The sequence below is a fragment of the Cebus imitator genome, unplaced genomic scaffold (genome assembly GCF_001604975.1).
Source record: "Cebus imitator isolate Cc_AM_T3 unplaced genomic scaffold, Cebus_imitator-1.0 Scaffold4, whole genome shotgun sequence".
Taxonomy (NCBI): domain Eukaryota; kingdom Metazoa; phylum Chordata; class Mammalia; order Primates; family Cebidae; genus Cebus; species Cebus imitator.
The window spans coordinates 12,812,015-12,832,938 of NW_016107319.1; the positions used below are offsets into that span (position 1 = coordinate 12,812,015).

At 39.9% G+C, this 20,924-nt stretch overlaps 1 protein-coding gene across 3 annotated transcripts in view; it reads right to left on the reverse strand.

The window, feature by feature from the left end:
- The window catches only part of PRMT9 (protein arginine methyltransferase 9), a 47,378-nt gene extending 30,775 nt beyond the window's left edge, over positions 1-16,603 (reverse strand). The window contains exons 1-7 of one of the 3 annotated variants that reach the window (XM_037740649.1): positions 16,482-16,570; positions 16,174-16,373; positions 13,003-13,151; positions 5,639-5,875; positions 4,950-5,117; positions 2,481-2,583; positions 452-558 (exon numbers count right to left, since the gene is read on the reverse strand). In XM_037740649.1, coding sequence (XP_037596577.1) covers positions 452-558; positions 2,481-2,583; positions 4,950-5,117; positions 5,639-5,875; positions 13,003-13,151; positions 16,174-16,362 — 953 coding nt within the window. In that variant the 5' untranslated portion in view covers positions 16,363-16,373; positions 16,482-16,570. Of the gene's footprint in view, positions 1-451; positions 559-2,480; positions 2,584-4,949; positions 5,118-5,638; positions 5,876-13,002; positions 13,152-16,173 lie in introns of those variants that run through there. The other 2 variants (XM_017534914.2, XM_037740652.1) reach the window with 2 other exon arrangements.
- Between the last annotated feature and the right edge of the window lie 4,321 nt (positions 16,604-20,924).

Sequence of the window (20,924 nt, forward strand, 5' to 3'; positions counted from 1 at the left end):
AAAAAAAAAAAAAAAAAAAAAAAAAAAAAAAAAAAAAAAAGAAAATGTTATCCCATTGGTTTTAATTGCCACTTCTCTGATTAATAGGCAATTATATTTATGCTTTGTTATAAAAGAAATCATATTAGTGAATATGTATTCAGGTGAGAATTTGTAGTTTTGTGACCTTTAAACTCATGACAGGAAGTGAGTTCTCACGAGATCTGATGGCTTTACAAATGGTAGTGTTTCCTACACTCATGCACATGGTCTCGTGCTTCCCCCGCCTCCTCTCCCTCTCACCTGCTTACTGCCCTGTAAGACGTGCCTGCTTCCCCTTCTGCCATGTTTGTAAGTTTCCTGAGGCCTCCAAGCATTCAGAACTGTGAGTCATTTAAACCTCTTTCCTCTATAAATTTCCCAGTCTCGGGAAGTTCTTTATAGCAGTGTGAAAACAGACTAATACACTTACCTATGATGTCTTCTTATCTCTGCACATTCTACTGCCATCCCAAATACAACAGCACTTGCTGGTATAACTTTTCCATACTTTTCACAATTACCACTTTCACCTTTGGTCTAAAAAAAAAAAACAAAAATTATGTTATCACATATGTAAAATTATGTGTACATAATGATAAGCTATGAAAATGTAACTTTAAAAACCTAAAAGCAGTAAGTAAGGATACATAACTTAAAGAACTCTTTTCTTCCTTAAAAAGTATTTTTGGGCCAGGCACAGTGGCTCATTCCTATAATCCCAGCACTTCGGAGGCCATGGTGGGCAGATCATGAGGTCAGAAGTTCAAGGCCATCCTGACTAACACGGTGAAACTCTGTCTCTACTAAAAATACAAAAATTAGCTGGGCATAGTGGTACATGCCTATAGTCCCAGCTACTCAGGAGGCTGAGGTACGAAAATCGCTTGAACCAAGGAGGCAGAGGTTGCAGTGAGCTGAGATCATGGCAGCTCACACCTGTAATTCCAGCACTTTGGAACGCCAAGAAGAGAGAACCACTTGAGGCCAGGAGTTTGAGACCAGCCCAGGCAACATAGCAAGACCCTTTCTCTACAGAAGAAAACATTTTTTAATTAGCCAAGTATGGTAACATTGGGAGGCTGAGATGGAAGGATCACTTAAACCCAGGAGTTTGAGGCTGCAGTAAGCAAAAAAAGGTGCCACTGTGCTCCTACCTGGGCAACAGAGTGAGATCCCATCTCAAAAAAAACAGAATAAGTATTTTCACTGCTATATATGTATATGTATGTATGTATGTATGTATGTATGTATGTATGTATGTGTGTGCATATATTTTTTTTTCCTTTTCCACAATACAAATGCAAAGGATACAAGAAAAGAGGGAGTATGGGAGGAGGAAAGGACTGTAAGTCTGCATAGAAAAAAAGATTTAGGTATGACTTTGATCAAGAAATCAATATCATTACCTACAATAAATTGTTTGGCCGGGAGCAGTGGCCACACCTGTAATCCCAGCACTTTGGGAGACCAAGGCAGGAGAATCACTTGAGGCTAGGAGTTCAAGACTAGAGCCAGGCAAACATGGTGAAACCCTGTCTCTATTTAAAAAAAAAAAAAAAAATTGCTCTTTTCAACCTTAACTAGCAATTTTAAATCCAAATCATTTTCTGTCAATATTGAATTTTTATTACATATTAAAATCCTTTCATTGATAATTCATATCATTTAAACCAAATCAATGATTTGTGGGCTACAACAGAGGATATCAATGCAAAATATAATTTGGCAAGAGTTAGTCCTTGCGCCGGGCGCGCTGGCTCACGCCTATAATCCCAGGACTTTGGGAGGCCAAGGCAGGCAGATTACAAGGTCAGGAGATCGAGACCATCCTGGCCAACATGGTGAAACCCTGTCTCTACTAAAATATAAAAAATTAGCCAGGCATGGTTCGCGCACCTATAGTCCCAGCTACTCAGGAGGCTGAGGCAGGGGAATAATTTGAACCAGGAGGCAGAGGCTGCAATGAGCTGAGATCACGCCACTACACTCCAGCCTAGCAATAGAGCAAGACTGTCTCAAAAAAAAAAAAAAGTCCTGTCCAATCCATAGCCTGGGTTCAATAGGTAACTTAAATCAGTACCAAACCAGCTATCGCCACACTCCCTTTTGGTAATTTGCAAAAATTCTAGGCAGTGAGGTCTGTAAGACTGAAAGTACCTCCTTTTTCAAAACCCTACTCAAGAATCCCATAGTCAGTCCCTCCATAAAGTAATCTCAATTCCTATGAATTCTTTCCTGGAGTATTTTTGCCTGTATATCTCATTTGGGCACATAAGCAGATACTGTATCATGTTGTTAGTAAATGTTTTTTGCATAGATTTCTTTCCAACCACACAGTATGTACACCTTGACAATGGAAAATATATTTCATATTGCTTTGTAAATATACTAAGGATTCAAAAAATCTCTAATGAAATAATGAATTCTTAATCAATTTTAAGTATTTTCATACTGCTTACCTTTGGCTGTAAAAGTAAATGCTCCCATGCATGAATCAAACTCTCCACAATTCCTTCTCCAAATAAACCTGCATCGACAGTTTCTGTTACAACTAGGGACACTCTATAGAATGATTTTTCAAAGATATATGTAAGTAAAATATCATGCTATTATAAAAAGATGTCAAAGCTGAGAGGAGAAAGGAAGAGTATATTATAGAAACAGTCCATATGTAAAATTTCCTAATACATTTCATTTTTAGTATCTACTGCTGAATCTTGAGGAACTTTACTGGAACATTCCTTAAGCTCCTTTGTTCTCCACTGGCTCCTTCTCCTTGGTTTGGAAGATGGGAGGGCGGTGGGCGCAGTGGGGGAGAGGGGATTGACAACCTTCATTTGGCCTTGTTCTCCTTCCAGGTTATTCTTTCATTGCCTACATTTAACAGTGGTTCATATCCATTACCTTTATCAGTCTCCTTCCTTAATGCCAAGCAAGTAGACTTCCATCTCCAACAGTCTATAAAAATATGTTTTACCATCAATAACTCCCCGCTTTATTAAAATGAATCCTCTTTCTTGGGTGTCATTTTTTTGATCTCTAAACACTGACTGTAGGAGATCCCTCCCTCGGGAAATCTATCTCTACCTTCTATGGCACTGTATCAACCATGTTTGCCTCCTACATGTTGACTGTGCCTTTCTTATCGCTACTCTTCCTTTACCCACTGTCTAAGTCCTTGCAAAGGCCTAGTCCCCAGAACTCTGCTCTTCTGTCCATTCTTTCTTTCTAGAAAATTTTACTCAAAGACATACTAAAATAGTTTCTCCCTTCTCTGAACTCCTTTAGCATTTATTGCCAGTATCACTCATTATGTAGTTCTAAGATAAGAAAAATTTCATAAATATTCTTTATCTTCCTATCTAGATTGTAAGTGCCTTGAGGGTAACAATGACTTTGGTATCCTCCACAATGCCTAAACCCAACATACACAGAAAATATCCAGTATTTATTGCATATACCTAAAATGTGAAAGGTGTTTCAAATCATCTAATCTAATATCTTGAAGTCCAGAGATTTGCTTAAGGTCAAACTAAATAACAGTCTAATCTGGAATCCATAGCTTCTGATTTCAAAACCAATAGATCTTTCTAAACATTATCTGTGAGAAAAAGATAAATTAAATTAAGGTAACTTTGATTCGTGCTGACTCATGTCCCTCCTAAAATTCATGTTGAAGCCCTTAACCCCCAAACTGACTATATTTGGAGAAGGAAAGGCCATGTAAAGACACAACAAGAAAGCAGCATCTGCAATTCAGGAAGAGAATCCTCACAAAAAGCAAACTTGCCAGCACCTTGATCATGGTCTTCCAGCCTCCAGAGCTGTGAGAAAATAAATGTCTATTATTAAAGCCACCCAGTCTGTGGTATTTCATTATGGCAGCCCAAGTGGAACAAGACAGTTGAGGAGAGCATTTTTTTCTATAAAATGTGTATGACATTTGCCTTAATCCAATAGGAATTTTCTCATGAGAATAACTGTAGAGACCATTGAAAAGTGTCGGCATTATGTTAACATAAACATTATTATATATATGGAAGAAGACTTTTTAAAGTCATAGTTTATATAAGGAACAAAAACGTCTTCTTTCAGTACAAACTGAATTGAAGTAAGATGGGAAGACAGACCCAGAAGAGATAGGTAAAGTTAAGTGCTACATAAAGAAAACTTTGTCTCTAAAATGAATAGTGAACCAGATCATTTTTAAATTCCTTCCAGCTCTAAAATTTCATCACCCTTATGATATGGATCACAGTGAGAAAATATACTAAAAACCCAAGACTTATATGAACTATATTCAAATCATTTAAAGGGCCCATGCCAAAATATGCTGACAGCTGACATTTCCAAAGCTTTCATTTTAAACAAGTATATTAACACAAAATGTGGTAAGTCCATTGAATCTGAACTGCTTATGTTTTCTTTTTAAGTACAACTTTTAAGTAGTTATTGACCACAAGATGAATTATCTATTTTTACAAACAGGAACACTGAAATTAACAAAGGTAAAGGCCTGGCGTGGTGGCTCACACCTGTAATCCCAGCACTTTGGGAGACCGAGGCAGGTGGATCACCTGAAGTCAGGAGTTCAAAGCCAGCCTGACCAAGATAGGGAAACCCTGTCTCTATTAAAAGAAAAAATTTTTCAAAATAAAAATTTTTTTTAAAAACACACAAAGGTAAAGTAACTTGCTAAGATCAAGTTTATTAAATCCCTTGTCACAAATTTTTTTCCAGATCTTTAAATATTTTTATTAAAGAATTTTATTTAAATATGTCTTTCAATAAACTATCCTATCCTATATCCATATCTTTACAAAATAAGGGATTTGTAGCATTTTATTTGGACTGAAAACTAGAAATACATCTTAGTTTTTTTAAAAAAAGAGAAGTATAAACACTAAAATCAGTTTACATGGTAATACCTTTCAGGAATATGTTTCGGAATCTCTATGTCAAGTGACTTCATATGTAAGAGTTTGATCCCTGCTTCCATCTTGTTTGCTGCCATTACATCACAGGCGAGTTCATACATGGTCTTGGATAACTCACAGGCATACACAGAATGTGCTCCAGCTTTTTTCGCAAACATGCTACAAGAGAAAAAAGTGTTACATCAAGAAAAAATAATCTGCTGTATTTTCTCAAATTTTAAGGAAATTTTGATGCTAAAACATGGTGTTTTTCCTTTTATTCTTTAACACAATCATTACACATTCTGCATTAAAAAATAAACTAATACTCTTGTCTAGAAACAAATCATTCAATAAACCATGGGATCTACTCTATTAAAACACAACTGGCATTGTATCTTTAATGAATACTAATGAGCTTTAACCTGGACAACTAGATTCCACCAGAATGTTAACATAAAAAATACTCTTAAACTCATTATTCAAAATTTTAATAATCCCAAATTTTCCTTAGCAGTTACACCCAGTTCTTGATAAAAGTTGTAGTAAAAAAACATAATAATAGCTACATAAATAAGCCTAACAAGATTGTAAGAAATACTTCTAAATTTAAATTCCAATATTAAATTTTCCATATCTGGCAAATCTTTAATCTACATCAGCATACATGTATATATCATTAAAATGCAGTTACTACCAACCTTAGTATTCCAGTTCCTGCTCCAATGTCCAAGACACTTTTGGACCCCAAACGAACCGCCTTTTGGATTGCTGCATTATAAATTGTATTCCTCTTGGTGTCATTAAGCATGATAAAGTGCCAGCGTTCCACCAACCAGTTTGCAACACGATAAAAATTCTCCTTTGCATCACTGAAATCAGGGTTTAGTTTCACTGCTTTATGAAAATACCCAGCTGCTTCATCCCTAAAGCCCATTCTAGAGTAAAAAATAACAAAGACAAAATATATTCAACTATATGCTATCAACTGCAGTACCTTTGTTTATGCTCCTCTCCTGCCTGGGTATCCCGTGCCAACACCCCAAATCCTACCAATCCAAGTGCTACTTCTTTTGGGAAGCTGTCTTTGAGGACTGCAATCATCAGGATTTCTTTCTTTTCTGAACCGCTACTACATTTATATATTCCATGACATGGACAAGTATCTGACTATAAATTACTATTGCAGGCCAGGGTGGTAGCTCACGCCTGTAATCTCAGCACTTTGGGAGGCCAAGACAGGCAGATCACAAGATCAGGAGTTCAAGACCAGCCTGACCAACACAGTGAAACCCCGTCTCTACTAAAAACATACAAAAATTAGTCAGGTGTGGTGGCATGTGCCTGTAGTCCCAGCTACTCAAGAGGCTGAGGCAGGAGAATCGCTTGAACCCCAGAGGTAGAAGTTGCAGTGAGCAGAGATCGCACCACTGCACTCCAGCCTGGGCGACAGAGTGAGACTACATCTCAAAAAGATAAATAAATAATAAATAAATAAATTACTATTGCACTAATGAATAGCAGAAGCTCTCACAGTCATCCTCCATTTAGCCAATTCCATTCCCTCTTTACAACACACTAATGCCTATGACTTAGTAGGCTCCTCTCTGGTGTGCCTGCACGCCTTTTCTCTCCGCAACTGAGTTAACAGTCACCAAGAGTCAGTTGTATTTGCTGCCAGATCAGTTTATGTCAGTTTTGTACTCGTTATTATAATTATATATTTTAATTAATATTAGACTAAGTAAATAAATATGACCAAATAAAGGAAACTATTGTGCCTAAGTGCTCTGGAAAAAAAATCATAGACAAGTTACTCAAGAAAGTACTATTTAATTATATGTGAGCAAATCAAAAATAAAAGACAGGAGAAAAAAAACCTATTAAACCTTCTTGAATAGGGCTTCTTAAACTACCTGTAATGAAAAACCTCTCCTCTCTTTCTTTTTCATTTAATTGTTTATTTTTAAGACTATTCAAGTACAATAGTGAGAAGGAATCCTTCTCAATTGTTTGCAGACCGATATGACTGTGTTGCACATGATTCATATGCAGCTCACATAATATCAGATCTCAGCAGCACCCAAATTGATCTATATACTCTCTTCCACATGAAGAGTTTCCTAAACATATGCTTGGATTTACAGCAATGTCATGTTGCTATACCTATTTCCAAACACTTACTCTCAATTTCTATACTTATCTGTCATTAATCAGTAATTTGTGGATGAGAATCAATGTGTGCACCACACATTGAACAGATCTGAGCTAGCAGAACACTTCATTCATGGTTCTTCACAAATACCTTTAAGCTTTCTGTCAAGTTTAGAGAAACTTAAACATACTATTCATTCTAGGCATGGTTTAAGCAAAGAAGACATTCTAAAAGTCCAAACAGGGGACTGCACTCTTTTTTGTTTTGTTTTGTTTTGTTTTTTTTGAGACGGAGTTTCCCTCTTGTTACCCAGGCTGGAGTGCAATGGCGCGATCTTGGCTCACCGCAACCTCCGCCTCCTGGGTTCAGGCAATTCTCCTGCCTCGGCCTCCTGAGCAGCTGGGATTACAGGCACGCACCACCATGCCCAGCTAATGTTTTGTATTTTTAGTAGAGACGGGGTTTCACCATGTTGACCAGGATGGTCTCGATCTCTTGACCTCGTGATCCACCCGCCTCGGCCTCCCAAAGTGCTGGGATTACAGGCATAAGCCACCGTGCCCGGCCCGGGACTGCACTCTTAAAGCAATGGCCCTATGTCAAGTAAGAGGCACTCATGATTTAGGTGAAAATTTAAATGCATAAGGTTAATATATGTTATTTTTAAGTTATCTTGAAAGCAAAACTATCTTGTTCTTATTTGCAACTACCAATGTACACAGTACAGTACCACATACATTGTATGTAATCATTATTTGTTGAGAGACTAACTCAGCAATGGGTATTAAACATGCCCCCAATAATTTCCTAGGTTTGTGTTCTCCTTAGGTTTGATATTAAATACATCATCAGTTTCCTTAAGCTGCAATTCTAATTTAAAAAATATATAATCTACTCTATTAAAGCATATCTCATTGAAAGATTCAACATGCGTATCCACAGTATCAGTGAAGTATAAGAATGCCAGAATGCCTTTTTTCTTTTAACTAGGAAAAACGTTATCTTCCTGATTAGCAATTTAAATACATTTTGTTTAAATCTGATGCTACTGGACTAACAAAAGGTTGTGAAGTTGAGACACTCCAACAAATTTTATTACAAAAATAAGTGTCAGGAGAAGCAGCTATCGTTTACTTCGGAAATAGTTTTCTCCTGGAACAGATTCTTTCGGTGGAGAGTCAATGATACACTATTTTTGATGAGAAATGGAGTGTTGAACAAAAACACCAAGAACAACCAAGAACAACGGTAAATTCTATAGCTAAAGCCACATTCACACTATCACAAATTCTGAATTGCTACTGTCCAAATTAGAAATTTTGCTTAGTTACATCTCCCCAAAACAAATTAATACCAAGTATTTTTGTCTCAATGACTGGTAACTGCTCAGACTAATGTCCTACAACAACAGGTCACCAAAAGTTACAATCTACCAAAAGTATGACTTTTCTGTTAAACTGAGTTTATCCCGAAACATAAGTCTTGGAATGTTATGATCACTGCATGTGTATAATCTGGAAATATAATTGAATCCTTAGAGTAACCCCCATTATATGAACTAAAGAACAAAAGAAAACTTTTTCAAAAATGTACATTTTTTTAAACTAACTTGAGGAGATTACTCATAAAAAAGATTTTATTTTAAAAAATCTTTTAAAACAAATTTCATTTAAGTGGAAAGAGGTTGATAATTTGTAGAAAATGGATGCTGTATCTGATCAGGTTAGCTCTTAATATGAACAGGTAACCCCCAGTTGATTATCTGCCTTATTTTTCTACTTATTAACATGCGCTACAATTAACAACTATCAAATATTTGTTTCTTAAAGGAGAATTCATTGTCACTCCCTAAACCATGTTAATTAAGACTGTTAAAATGTCTTGCAGTTACATTACTGAGACGGGCTAATAAAGTTTGGCAAAAGTATTTCTTATACAGAACTTCTCATTGAATAAAAATATAACTTGGCTAGGCATGGTGGCTCATGCCCATAATCCCAGCAATTTGGGAGGCCGAGGCGGGTAGATCACTAGAGGTCAGAAGGTCAAGACCAGCCTAGGCAACATGGTAAAACCCCATATCTACTAAAAATACAAAAATTAGCCAGGCATGGTTGTGTGCGCCTATAAACCCAGCTACTCAGGAGACTGAAGCATGAAAGTTGCTTAAACCTGGGAGGCAGAGGTTGCAGTGAACTGAGATCCTGCCACTGCACTCCAGTGTGGGTGATAGAGCAAGTCTCCGTTTCAAAAAAAAAAACTAATATAACCAAATAAGGGAAAGAATGATAGTACAGAACAATTACTGAACATGTAAAGGTATCCTTCTATATAAAATAGGTCATTATAATCATGTTTCCTAAGCAAAAATTCTCCCGTTATTTTATACGTTATTTTATTTTATATTTTATAGGCGATGAAATTAAATGTATTAAAACAAATCCAAAACAAAATTTTTTTGTTTTCACCAATTTTTCCTAATTATAAAGTTTCTATGGAGAGTACACAAAAAAGACTGTTCTATGAAAAAGTTGTATTTCATATCCAAAAACACTTATGTACACATAAAAAACAATACTACTTTGTTTATATTTTCAACTTATCGAGCAGCCTCAACGAAGTCATTCTATTTTGACAGGTGGAATTATTTTTTTCAGACGGAGTCTCGCTCTGTCACCCAGGCTGGAATGCAGTGGCGCAATTCTGGCTCACTGTAGCCTCCACCTCCCAGGTTCAAGCAGTTCTCCTGCCCCAGCCTCCAGAGTAGCTGGGACTACAGGTGCATGTCACCACACCCAGCTACTTTATGTATTTTTTTTCGTTGAGACAGGGTTTCACTATGTTGGCCAGGCTGGTCTCAAACTTCTGACCTCAACTGATCCACCTGCCTCAGCCTCCCAAAGTGCTGGGATTACAGGCATGAGCCACCGCGCCCACCCTAGAATTTTTTTAAATAAGCAAAAAATTCTATACATCAAATCTCAAAATTTTTTCTGAAGAGAGACATACCATTCAATGTTGTAATAAATATTCATAAAACTTACTGTGAATGACCATATAAAGAGTTTACATTAATTATCACAGAGGCGTAACATTTGTCAGGTTAATGATCCATGTTCTTCTTGAAAGTTATTTATAAAACATTATTTCTCCATACTGAAAAAAGTATATAAACAATGAGTTGATTCCTCAATTAATTTAATTTCTCAAAATGTTACAGAGTATATATACTCACTTCTTAGGGTCCCTAGCCCGGCACAGTCCAGTGAGGGCCCAATGGGCACCAGAAACAAAAGTAGTGGATTGATTATTAACAGCTAATAAACTCAAGATACTCTTAAGAAGAGAAATTCCGTGGTCACTTAGGAGTTTTATAGTTTATTATTCATAATATTAAGTTGTTTTGTTTTTTTTTTTTTTTGCTGGATGTGATTTGAGGGAAAGAGGACGCAATTAGTGAGGAAATGCATGAAAATACCTAAAAGGAACATTTAAAATGAGATTTCACTAATTAAATTCCTTGGAATGTGAACAACTGTTACTCTCAAACTTGGCAGAGCCATGCTCAGTCCCCATTACTCTGAAACTTTCAAACTCAGAAGCAATGTTAACCATTTTATTTCCTGCGCTTTCACAGAATTATTCATGCACATGTACTAGTATGCAGAAAGTTAATTAACATAGCAGGCCTGACTGCCATCCTTTGAAAGGCCTGTTTACAAAACTGTCCCTTAGTTGGTATCTGGGAATTTGGATTTGGAGAGGGTTCCCACTACCCTAACTGATAAGAGTGGCTCGCTGTGCCTAAATAGTTTGGTTTATGCTCAACAATGGTTTATGCTCAAACTAAACAACATGGTTTATGCTAAACACCTGACCTGCTTTTCTTCTGGGAATCTAGAATTTTGGTGTATGCCAGGCAGAGGGTACCTAAGTGTCCAGCTCTCAGTAAAAACCCTGGGCACTGAGCCTCTAATGAGTTTCCCTGGTTGGCAACATTTCACGTGTATTGTCATAAATCACCAGGGGAATGAAGTGCATCCTGTGTGACTTCACTGAAAAAGGACCTTTGACCTTGCACCTGGTTTTCCTTTACACTTTGCCCCATGCACATTTACCCTTTGCAAATTTTGCTTTGTATCCATTCACAGTAATACACGAGAGCCATGAATAGGACCCTATGATGAGGCCTGTGAGCCCTTCTAGCAATTCAGTAAATCTGGAAATGGTTTTAAGACTCCCAACATAGCTAGTTATCAACTTATTGCCAAATTCACCGTTTTCTGCCTGCTCTGTGAAAAATGTATCTAGCCCTTTAACATTCTCCCACCAGTTGGCACAAGGATAAGCTTTGTTGGTAAAAAGTGCAGAGAGGGCCGGGCGCGGTGGCTCACGCCTGTAATCCCAGCACTTTGGGAGGCCGAGGCGGGTGGATCACGAGGTCAAGAGATCGAGACCATCCTGGTCAACATGGTGAAACCCCGTCTCTACTAAAAAAATACAAAAAATCAGCTGGGCATGGTGGCACGTGCCTGTAATCCCAGCTACTAAGGAGGCTGAGGCAGGAGAATTGCCTGAACCCAGGAGGCGGAGGTTGCGGTGAGCCGAGATCGCGCCATTGCACTCCAGCCTGGGTAACGAGCGAAACTCCGTCTCAAAAAAAAAAGTGCAGAGAGGCCGGGTGCAGTGGCTCAAGCCTGTAACCCCAGTGTTTTGGGAGGCTGAGGCCAGAGGATCGCTTGAGCCCAGGAGTTCCAGACCACCCTGGGCAACAATATGGCAAAATCCTGTTTCTACAAAAAATAAGCCAGGTGTGGTGGCATATACTGCAATCCTAGCTACTGGGGTGCTGGTGGGGGGGCTGCTGAAGTGGGAAGATCAAGGTTGATCCTCCCAAGCCTGGGAAGTCAAGGTTGCAGTGAGTCTTGACGGTGCCACTGCACTCCAACCTGAGTGACACAGTGACATACTGACACGCTGTCTCAAAAAAAAAAAAAAGGGCTGGAAGCCAGGCATGGTGGTTCACACCTGTAATCCCATCACTCTAGGAGGTGAGGTGGGTGGATCGCTTGAGGTCAGGAGTTTGAGACCAGCCTGGCCAACATGGTATAAACCTGTCTCTACTAAAAATACAAAAATTAGCCAGGGTGGGGTGACAGGTGCCTATAAACCCAGCTTCTCAGGAGGCTGAAGCATGAGAATCACTTGAACCGGGAGGTGGAGGTTGCAGTGAGCCGAGATCACGCCACTTCACTCCAGCCTGGGCTACAAAGTGAGACTCTGTCAAAAAAAAAAAAAAAAGTGCTGGAGAGACACACACACACACAAAAAAAAAAGTGCTGGAGAGACACTGTAGGAAGAAAGCATTTTGCTTCCTGATTCCAGCGTGCTTAGGGCTTCTCCAGCACCAAGCTCCTCAAATGTATGGCAGCTAGTGGCGTCCAAGGTCAGCAGCTTCCTCAGGGCCCCTTATCCTACTATAAGGTTTTGTAATGAAGTACCTCTGGTGAGATACTTCCCCATGAGGCTTTCTCTGTACCCCAAAAGGCAAAATTATGGCCAGGTCCAGAAAATAAACTTACAAGAACTTCCCTGGCAAGGCACTACAGTGACTTTTCTGTCATCCTGAGAATCACAGCTGTGCCCTCTCCAATAAAGTCTGGAACTCAGCCCAGTGAGGAGAGCTCTTCCTTGGATACTCTATCTTACTCCTAGCAGCAGTGGCTATTATGTAGTATGTTATATAATATTAAAACTGCAATAATGTTACATATCTGCTTTTCTTTTCAGTTCTCCTTACTTAATAATCCTCTATATTAAACTTTCCCTGTTCAAATTATGGTATGATTTATCCCTATCCAGACTAATACAGAATAATTCTTAACAAGTAACATTGAAATGACTACAAACCTAAAGAGATGCTCCCCCATACTATTGCAAATCACTTCATCATCAGGAAACAGTTCCAAGGCCTGTTCATAGCAACCAAGTAAGTCTTGTATCCGATTGAGAGCATCAAGCTCTTCAGCCCATCTGAAAAGCGTGTACTGAAAAGTTTCCTTTACAAACAAGAAAAAAATTATGAATTAGTCAATAACATAAAAGATGAAAGAATATACAACATTTGTTGAAGATTCCAAGCAATATAACTTAATTACCATTGAATGATCACCTTAAATTTCACTTAGTTTTAGTAGGCACTATTTTCTGAACGAGTGCACAATGAATGAATCTTACCACCTACATGGCAATAATAAGCAGAATTAGACAGTCTGACCACTCTCTAAACTCCCTCCATTCTTGGCTGCTGGATCACACTCTCCTGATTCTCCAACTGCCTCATTTTTGTTGGTTCCTGTGTTTTGGAGCTTGTACTTAGCATTCTTCTTTTTTCTCTCATCCATCCCTAATGCATTTGTTGTCACCCAAGTGTTAATGGATGTGACATTTACATCTCTAGTGAAGACCTTCTCTTCTGAACCTCAGACTCATAGAGATTCCTATTAGTCATTTCAACCAAGCAATGGAGCTCCAACCATTGCAAATGTAGTCCAACTCAAATTATTTCCTGAACAATTATCGTGCGAAGAACTGGGGCAACACAAAGGCCTCAGAGAGGCCCTATGGAGAGAAATTTAACATAAAATTTTGGAAAAGTTCAGAATGCTCTAAACTGAACTAATCATATTCCTCTGACACAGGATATAAGATTAAGATACCACTCAACCTCAAACCACAGAGTCACCTGTAATGGTACCTTAACTCCACATACACTATTTCAAACGTAGCCAATGCTCTCTCAATATCATTAAATCTGTTACCTCCTCTCCATTCCCACAGTTACAACCTAATCTGGCCCTTGTAACCACTTGCTGAACTACAGCAAGAGCCTTCATGCTGTCACCCTAGTTCCAATCGCACCTCCCTCCAGCTATTCTCCATGCTGCAACACTGTGGAAAGAGGGAAAGTTTTAGTCATTACAGCTTTACCATTAAAACATTTTAAATCATCTTCACATATTTTATAGAAAAGAGTTGATACTTGGAACTGAATCTCAATGGAGTTTACTAGAGAGATAAGGATAAGAAAGGAGATTCTGGCCAGGTGTGGTGGCTCACACCTGTAATGCCAGCACTTTGGAAGGCCAAAGTGGGCAGATCACCTGAGGTCAGGAGTTCGAGACCAGCCTGGCCAACATGGTGAAACCTCGTCTCTACTAAAAATTTTTAAATTGGGCCGGGCGCGGTGGCTCATGCCTGTAATCCCAGCACTTTGGGAGGCTGAGGCGGGTGGATCACAAGGTCAAGAGATCGAGACCATCCTGGTTAACATGGTGAAACCCCGTCTCTACTAAAAATATAAAAAATCAGCTGGGCATGGTGGCGCATGCCTGTAATCCCAGCTACTCAGGAGGCTGAGGCAGGAGAATTGCCTGAACCCAGGAGGCGGAGGTTGCAGTGAGCCGAGATCGCACCATTGCACTCCAGCCTGGATAACAAGAGGGAAACTCCGTCTCAAAAAAAAATTTTTTTTTAATTAGCCAGGCATGATGGCAAACACCTATAATCCCTGCTACTTGGGAGGCCAAGGTAGGAGAATCACTTGAACCCAGGAGGCGGAGGTTGCAGTGAGCCAAGATTGCACCACTCCACTCCCGACTGAGCGACAGAGTGAGGCTCTGTCTCAAAATTTAAAAAAGAAAAAAAAAACACACAGATAGAAGGTCTACAGATAAGTGGCTTGGTGTGGCTGGAGTTTGGATATGGGGACTAGAGTAACAGGAAATGGTATTTTTACAAGGGGTCCATACAAAGACATACAGACTTTGTTCGGCAGGAAAGAAAACTAGTCGCTTACTCTACTGATTTTCAGGCATTGCACTACAAATTTTAAATTTACTTTTAATACATAGTAAATATTTTTAAGAGAGGCAGTGTCCCTGTTTCACAGAAGAAGAAACTAGGAAACAAGGAACAGAGGAAAGATAACTTGAGTTGATCCATTTTTCTACTGCTGCCTACCTGGAGAAGCAAACTGCATCTCAACATATCATCTCCTCCTAAAGTAGGCCAGTTGGTCCTGAAGTTTACACTAAGTTTACATGAACTACAAACAACTAGACACTACTGACATTTAGTGGGTAGAGACAAGGATGCTGCCAAACATACTACAATGCACAGGACATCTCCCCTCCCCCCATAACAAAGAATTATCCCATTCAAAATGTCAATAGTGCAGAGGCTGAGAAACCCTCAGTCTAAATAAAGCAAAGTTACTGCAAATTTAAATCATTTTTCGTAATTTAGATTCTGCAAGTAATTGAAAAAAGTACAGCGTTTCAACAAAATAACTGTTGCAAAATAATCCAATAACTGAAGTTTAAAGAATGCATCATTAAATGATAATCACCTTAGGCTAACTGCACACTTTATTCAACTAGAGGCCCACTATATTCCTACTACACACAGTATAAAAAATGCAAAGGCCCTTAAGCCAGAGCATGCTTAAATTAGATATAGGGAGAAAGGGATCACCTGAGAACTGATCTGCAATTTGAGGGCCTTTAGAATTTTAAATGAGATGAAAGTTTTGAAACTGAAAAGTGACAACATTTGACTTTCTTGCAAAAAGCTAGCTATGTTGACACAGGCTGCAGGAGAGAGCCCAGTGGAAAGCCCATTGCAGCAGCTGGCAGATAACTGAAGCTCGAACCAGGGGAGTAAAAGGGAAGATGGTGAGAAGTGCTAAGATTCTGGACATATTTCGAAGGTGAAGCCGGAGGATTCTCCTCTGGGTTGGTCGTAGGTGTGAATAAGAGAAAGGCATTAAGGGTGAACAGTAAATATTAATCGCAACCACACAGCCACGCACCCTGGCCCTTCCGCCTTTTTTTTTTTCTTTTCTTTTCTTTTTTTTTTTTTTTACGACGGCGATGGATCTGCTAGCAAGTGAGGGGAAAAAAAAGCCCTAAATATTAATAGAAACCACCCGGCCACGCACCCTAGCCCCTCGGCTTTTTTTCTAATTTTTTTTTACAAGGACGATGGATCTGCCAGCAAGTGAGAAAAAGGGGCCCTCACCTTCACTTCATCTTTCAGCTCTGGCGCCAGACTGAGCACGAGGAGGTAGTGGGCATAGGCAGTGCCGAAGTCCTGGACGCCCAGACAGTGCTCTGCGCTCTGCAAGGACCGCGACACTAGCTCGTCCCGGCCGGCTGCCCCGGCGCCACCCCCGGGGTCTCGGCGGGACCTGGGCCGCGAGTTCGACATGACAGTCACCACTTGGATGGCAAAAAGGAAGATATTTTGTAAGCGTAACTAGGAAACTGTCTCGATTCCACACTCCCAGGGACCAGACAACGGTTCAAGAACCAGTACAGGAAAGCTACCCTCCTCTACGGGTGAACCCGCCCACCCCAACCGAGGCGGAAGCTCCGCCCTCTCCTGGCCCTGCGGGCGGCGCAGACCGTGACGCACACCACACTACTGCGGACCAGGCGGGCGGCGCACGGTACGCTAACGTCAGTGCGCCCGACGTGGATACGTCCCTGCCGCCCATTCCCGTAGGAGCGACCACTGCGCGTGCGCATAGGAGACCGGGCATGTTAAGACGCGTCCAGTCTCATGCCGTTTTTATTCCGGCTGAGAGCAGACGTTTCTCTCCATCCTGCACTCAGAGAGTGTGTGGCTTTCTACTGCAAGACCCTGTTGTAGAGACCTAGGCAGCGCGAAGCGGCACCCGCTCAGGATGGACGGTCAAGCATTTGTAATGATGCTTAAGACATTTTGGATCGTGATGCACAAAATTTCAAGACCGGAGAGAACCTGAAAATAACAAAAGCATCTCAGATGTGGTAGAGAAAATGCTTTCACAGGCATTTCACATCATTCTTACAAAACCTGGCTAGGCGAACCTTTGGATCACATTCATCTTAATGATGGCAGACATGATATCCTGAGAAGTGACTTGCTCAAGGTCACACAACCAGCTAATGGCATAGGCATGGTTCAAATCCAAGTTCCCTGACCACCTGTCTGTCCAGTTATAAAATGAGTTTAGGGGATATTTCACTGTTCCGTGTCTTATCACTGTATAGTGGTTATTACATTAATACAAAGTTTTTCCACATTCAAGTGTGGCCCCTAAGATACAGATTCGAAACTCTAAATGGGAGGGGAGCATAGTTATTAACAGTTGAAAAGTTATTTTAGCTCACATTTTCAAATACATTTATGGAGAATGTCTTAAGCATTCTGCATATCAAACTAATACATTTTGAGGGCTCCTCCAATTCTCAAAAACACATCAGGCCTTTTTGTCTTCTGATCCAATTATCTGAACTACCCTTTCTTCTGAGCACCGGCCTGTATAAATTCTAATCAGTTTTTCAGATTCCAGTTCACTAGATTGTGAGCTTTTCTTAATCACTTTTGCGACCTTTGCACCTAGTGGAGTATGGTGCAAAGTAAGGACTTAGATTATTTTTTATGTTTTGTGTTTGTTTTGTTTTGCTTTGTTTTTTTGAGACGGAGTCTCGCTCTGTCGTCAGGCTGGAGGGCAGTAGCGCGATCTCAGCTCACTTCAACCCCCGCTTCCCGGGTGCAAGCGATTCTCCTGCCTCAGCCTCCCTAGTCGCTGGGACTACAGGGCGAGCGCCAGCAGGCCCAGTTAATTTTTGTATTTTTAATAGAGACGGGATTTCATCACGTTGGCCAGGATGGTGATTTTTATTTAATTTAATGCAAAGGGCTAGGCGCGGTGACTGACGCCTGTAATCCCAACACATTGGGAGGCCAAGGCGGGCAGATCACCTGAGGTCAAGAGTTCGAGACCAGCCTGGCCAACATGTGAAACCCTGTCTCTACTTTTAAAAAAGTACAAAAATTACCCGTGTGGTTCGTGGGTGCCTTGTAATCCCAGTTAATCAGGAGACTGAGGCAGGAGAATCACTTGAAACCAGGAGGCAGAGGTTGCAGTGAGCCAAGAGCACGCCATTGTACTCCACCCTGGACAATAAGAGCGAAATTCCGTGTCAATAATAACAATTTAATCCAAAGTATATCCCCACTCCTAGGTTTTGCACGTAGACTTTCCCAGCTATTCATCTTCCTATTTCTCTCCTATACTTAATTGCTATTTTCTGTATGAAACAAGTTAGGACTTAATGTATGATCGTTCCTTAACAAGACTGAAATGTCTAAGTCTAAGGCCTTTCTATTCCTAGTGGGAATCAACAGAACATGAAATGGCCATCAGACTTCTTTAAAAAGGGCATTCTAGACCAAGCTTAGTCCTTTCTAGCCTATCCAACGAGCATTCCTTAAGATTATTTATTCTAAAAAGGCCTATTAAAACTACCTTTCCTACTTTAGTTACAAGAGCATTATAACCATCAAATGAGATAATATAGAGAGAAACATTTTATATCTGGCATACATACAGAGTTAATGTTATTCATTGTTACCATTATTTAGAATCATTAAAAAATTATCTGGATTATTAAAGTAAAAATTAGATTACTAATACCTGTAAGCATTTGATCAAAAGTCTATGCACCCATATCCTTCAAGAGTCAAATGTAGTTGGCTGAAACCTCTTTCCAGAAAGCAGAAGGGAACTTCCCAGTCTTTCACTGTAGAGAATTGGATTGGAGATGAATCACTGAAACGTCATCCTTCTAGTCAACTCTGTGAGTCCCTGCTTCAGCTGAATTACTTCACTTTACAAATTATCTTGTACTCCAGGGCATGTTTACCGCTTCCGCAAGGGCAGGGTTTCTTTTATTCTGTTTTGCTCCATTTTGTTGTTTGGTCTGTTTGTTTCATTGAGATAACCTGAGTACCTAAAACACCTAGACTGCATGACACTAATACTGAACGTACTTCTACCAAGTCAGTGGAGGACAAGAAATGGAGGAGGGACTTGGCCGGAAGTGGAGAAAGGATAGAAAAGATATGAAAGAAGCCAACTTCATCATCACCACTAGAGTATCACCTGTGGGCAGCGATTGTCACTGAAAAGGTATGAGAAATGCTTTCTGGCCCATGTGAAATACTTCAAATAACTTTGTAAACTACCGGGTTCCACTGAGATAAAATATGAGTAAGCTAGAGAACGCACAGATTATTCGCATTTCTTTGTGATTTGTCTATAGCATCAAGATATTCTGTACATAGAGCAGGTCATCTGAAAAAGTGAAATGATACAAATAACATGGAACAGCTGGTCACCTTAAGAAACTGGAATTGGCTGGGTGTGGTACCTCATGCCTGTAATCCCAGTACTTTGAGAGGCCAAGGCTGGAGAATCACTTGAGGCCAGGAGTTCAAGACCAGCCTGAGCAGCATAGCAAGACTGCACCTCCACAAAAAATAAAATAAAATAAAAAAAGCTAGATGTGGTGGCACACACCTGTGGTCCTAGCTACTCAGGAGTCTGAGACGAGAGGATCTCCCAGCAGTTTGAAGCTTCAGTAAGCTATGATTGCACCACTATAGCAACAAAGCAAGACTATGTCTCAAGTAAATAAATAAACAGGAATAGTAAATATATTTGATTACTATTTTCTGTTCCTTTATTACCTCGGTACCGGTTGAGACTGAGTTACTTAAGATTGTTCATCTTTGGCCGGCCGGGCATAGTGGCTCACACATGTACTCCAAGCACTTTGGAGGCCAAGGCGGGCGGATCACCTGAGGTCGGGAGTTCAAGACCAGCCTGACCAACATGATGAAACCCCGTCTTTAAAAAAAAAAAGAAAAAAAAAAGATTGTTCATCTTTATGAAGATTAACTGAATTTGTTGTAATTACCTTTCATTCCTTTTGTAAGAGCCCTTCTACAAAGGCAGAATGTAGAGTCTACTTCTTTATTCTTTTTTTTCTGCCCCGTAACCGCCACCGCCTCCACTACTTCTTTATTCTTAATCAAAGATTTATTTAGAAATATTGAAAGCATCACTTTTTTGTTGACAATAGCTCTTTTGCCCCTCACAACTATGATCTTTACCTTTGAGAGTCTATTTGGTTTCTTCCTTTACATTTCCTTTTCACCCTCTTTTAGGATTCTAAGAAAACCCTCAATGATATGGAAAACCACTGCTGACTGGGAAGCAGGTTCAAGTGTATTTGTGTTTCATCATATTCTGGGCAGCTTGTCGACAAGTCACACATGCCAAACACAGAAGTAAAACCAGCTGAAGGATATCAGTCAACTTTCCAATGTGCGAAAGTTAAAAATGCTCATAGAAAGTGTATTAACAAGGGGCTGGGAGCAGTGGCTCATGCCTTAATCTCAGCACTTTGGGAGGCCAAGGTGGGCAGATGACTTGAGGTCAGGAGTTCAAGACCAGCCTTCGCAACATGGTGAAACCTTTTCTCTACTAAAAATACAAAAATTAGCTCAAGACAAGCCTGAGCAGCGTAGCAAGACTCCACCTTTACAAAAAATTTTAAAAAGTTCGCTGGGTGTGGTGGCACACACCTGTGGTCCTAGCTACTCAAGAGTCTAAGGAATAGCTGACATCTCAGCTATTCAGGTGGCTGAGGTGGGAGGATTGTTTGAGCCTGGGAGACAGAGCTGGCAGTGAGCCCAGATCATGCCCCTGCATTCCAACCTAGATGACAGAGCCAGACCCGGTCTCTAAATAAATTAATTAATAAAAAATAAAAATAAAGCATATTAACAAGGGATAATGTTGGACACAAACTATTCTGTGTTTCTGAATATGGAGGTTCTTTTTTTTTTTTTTTTTTTTTTTTTTTTTTTGGGGGTTTTTTTTTTTTTTTTTTTTTTTTTTTTTTTGAGATGGAGAGTCTCACTCTGTTGCCCAG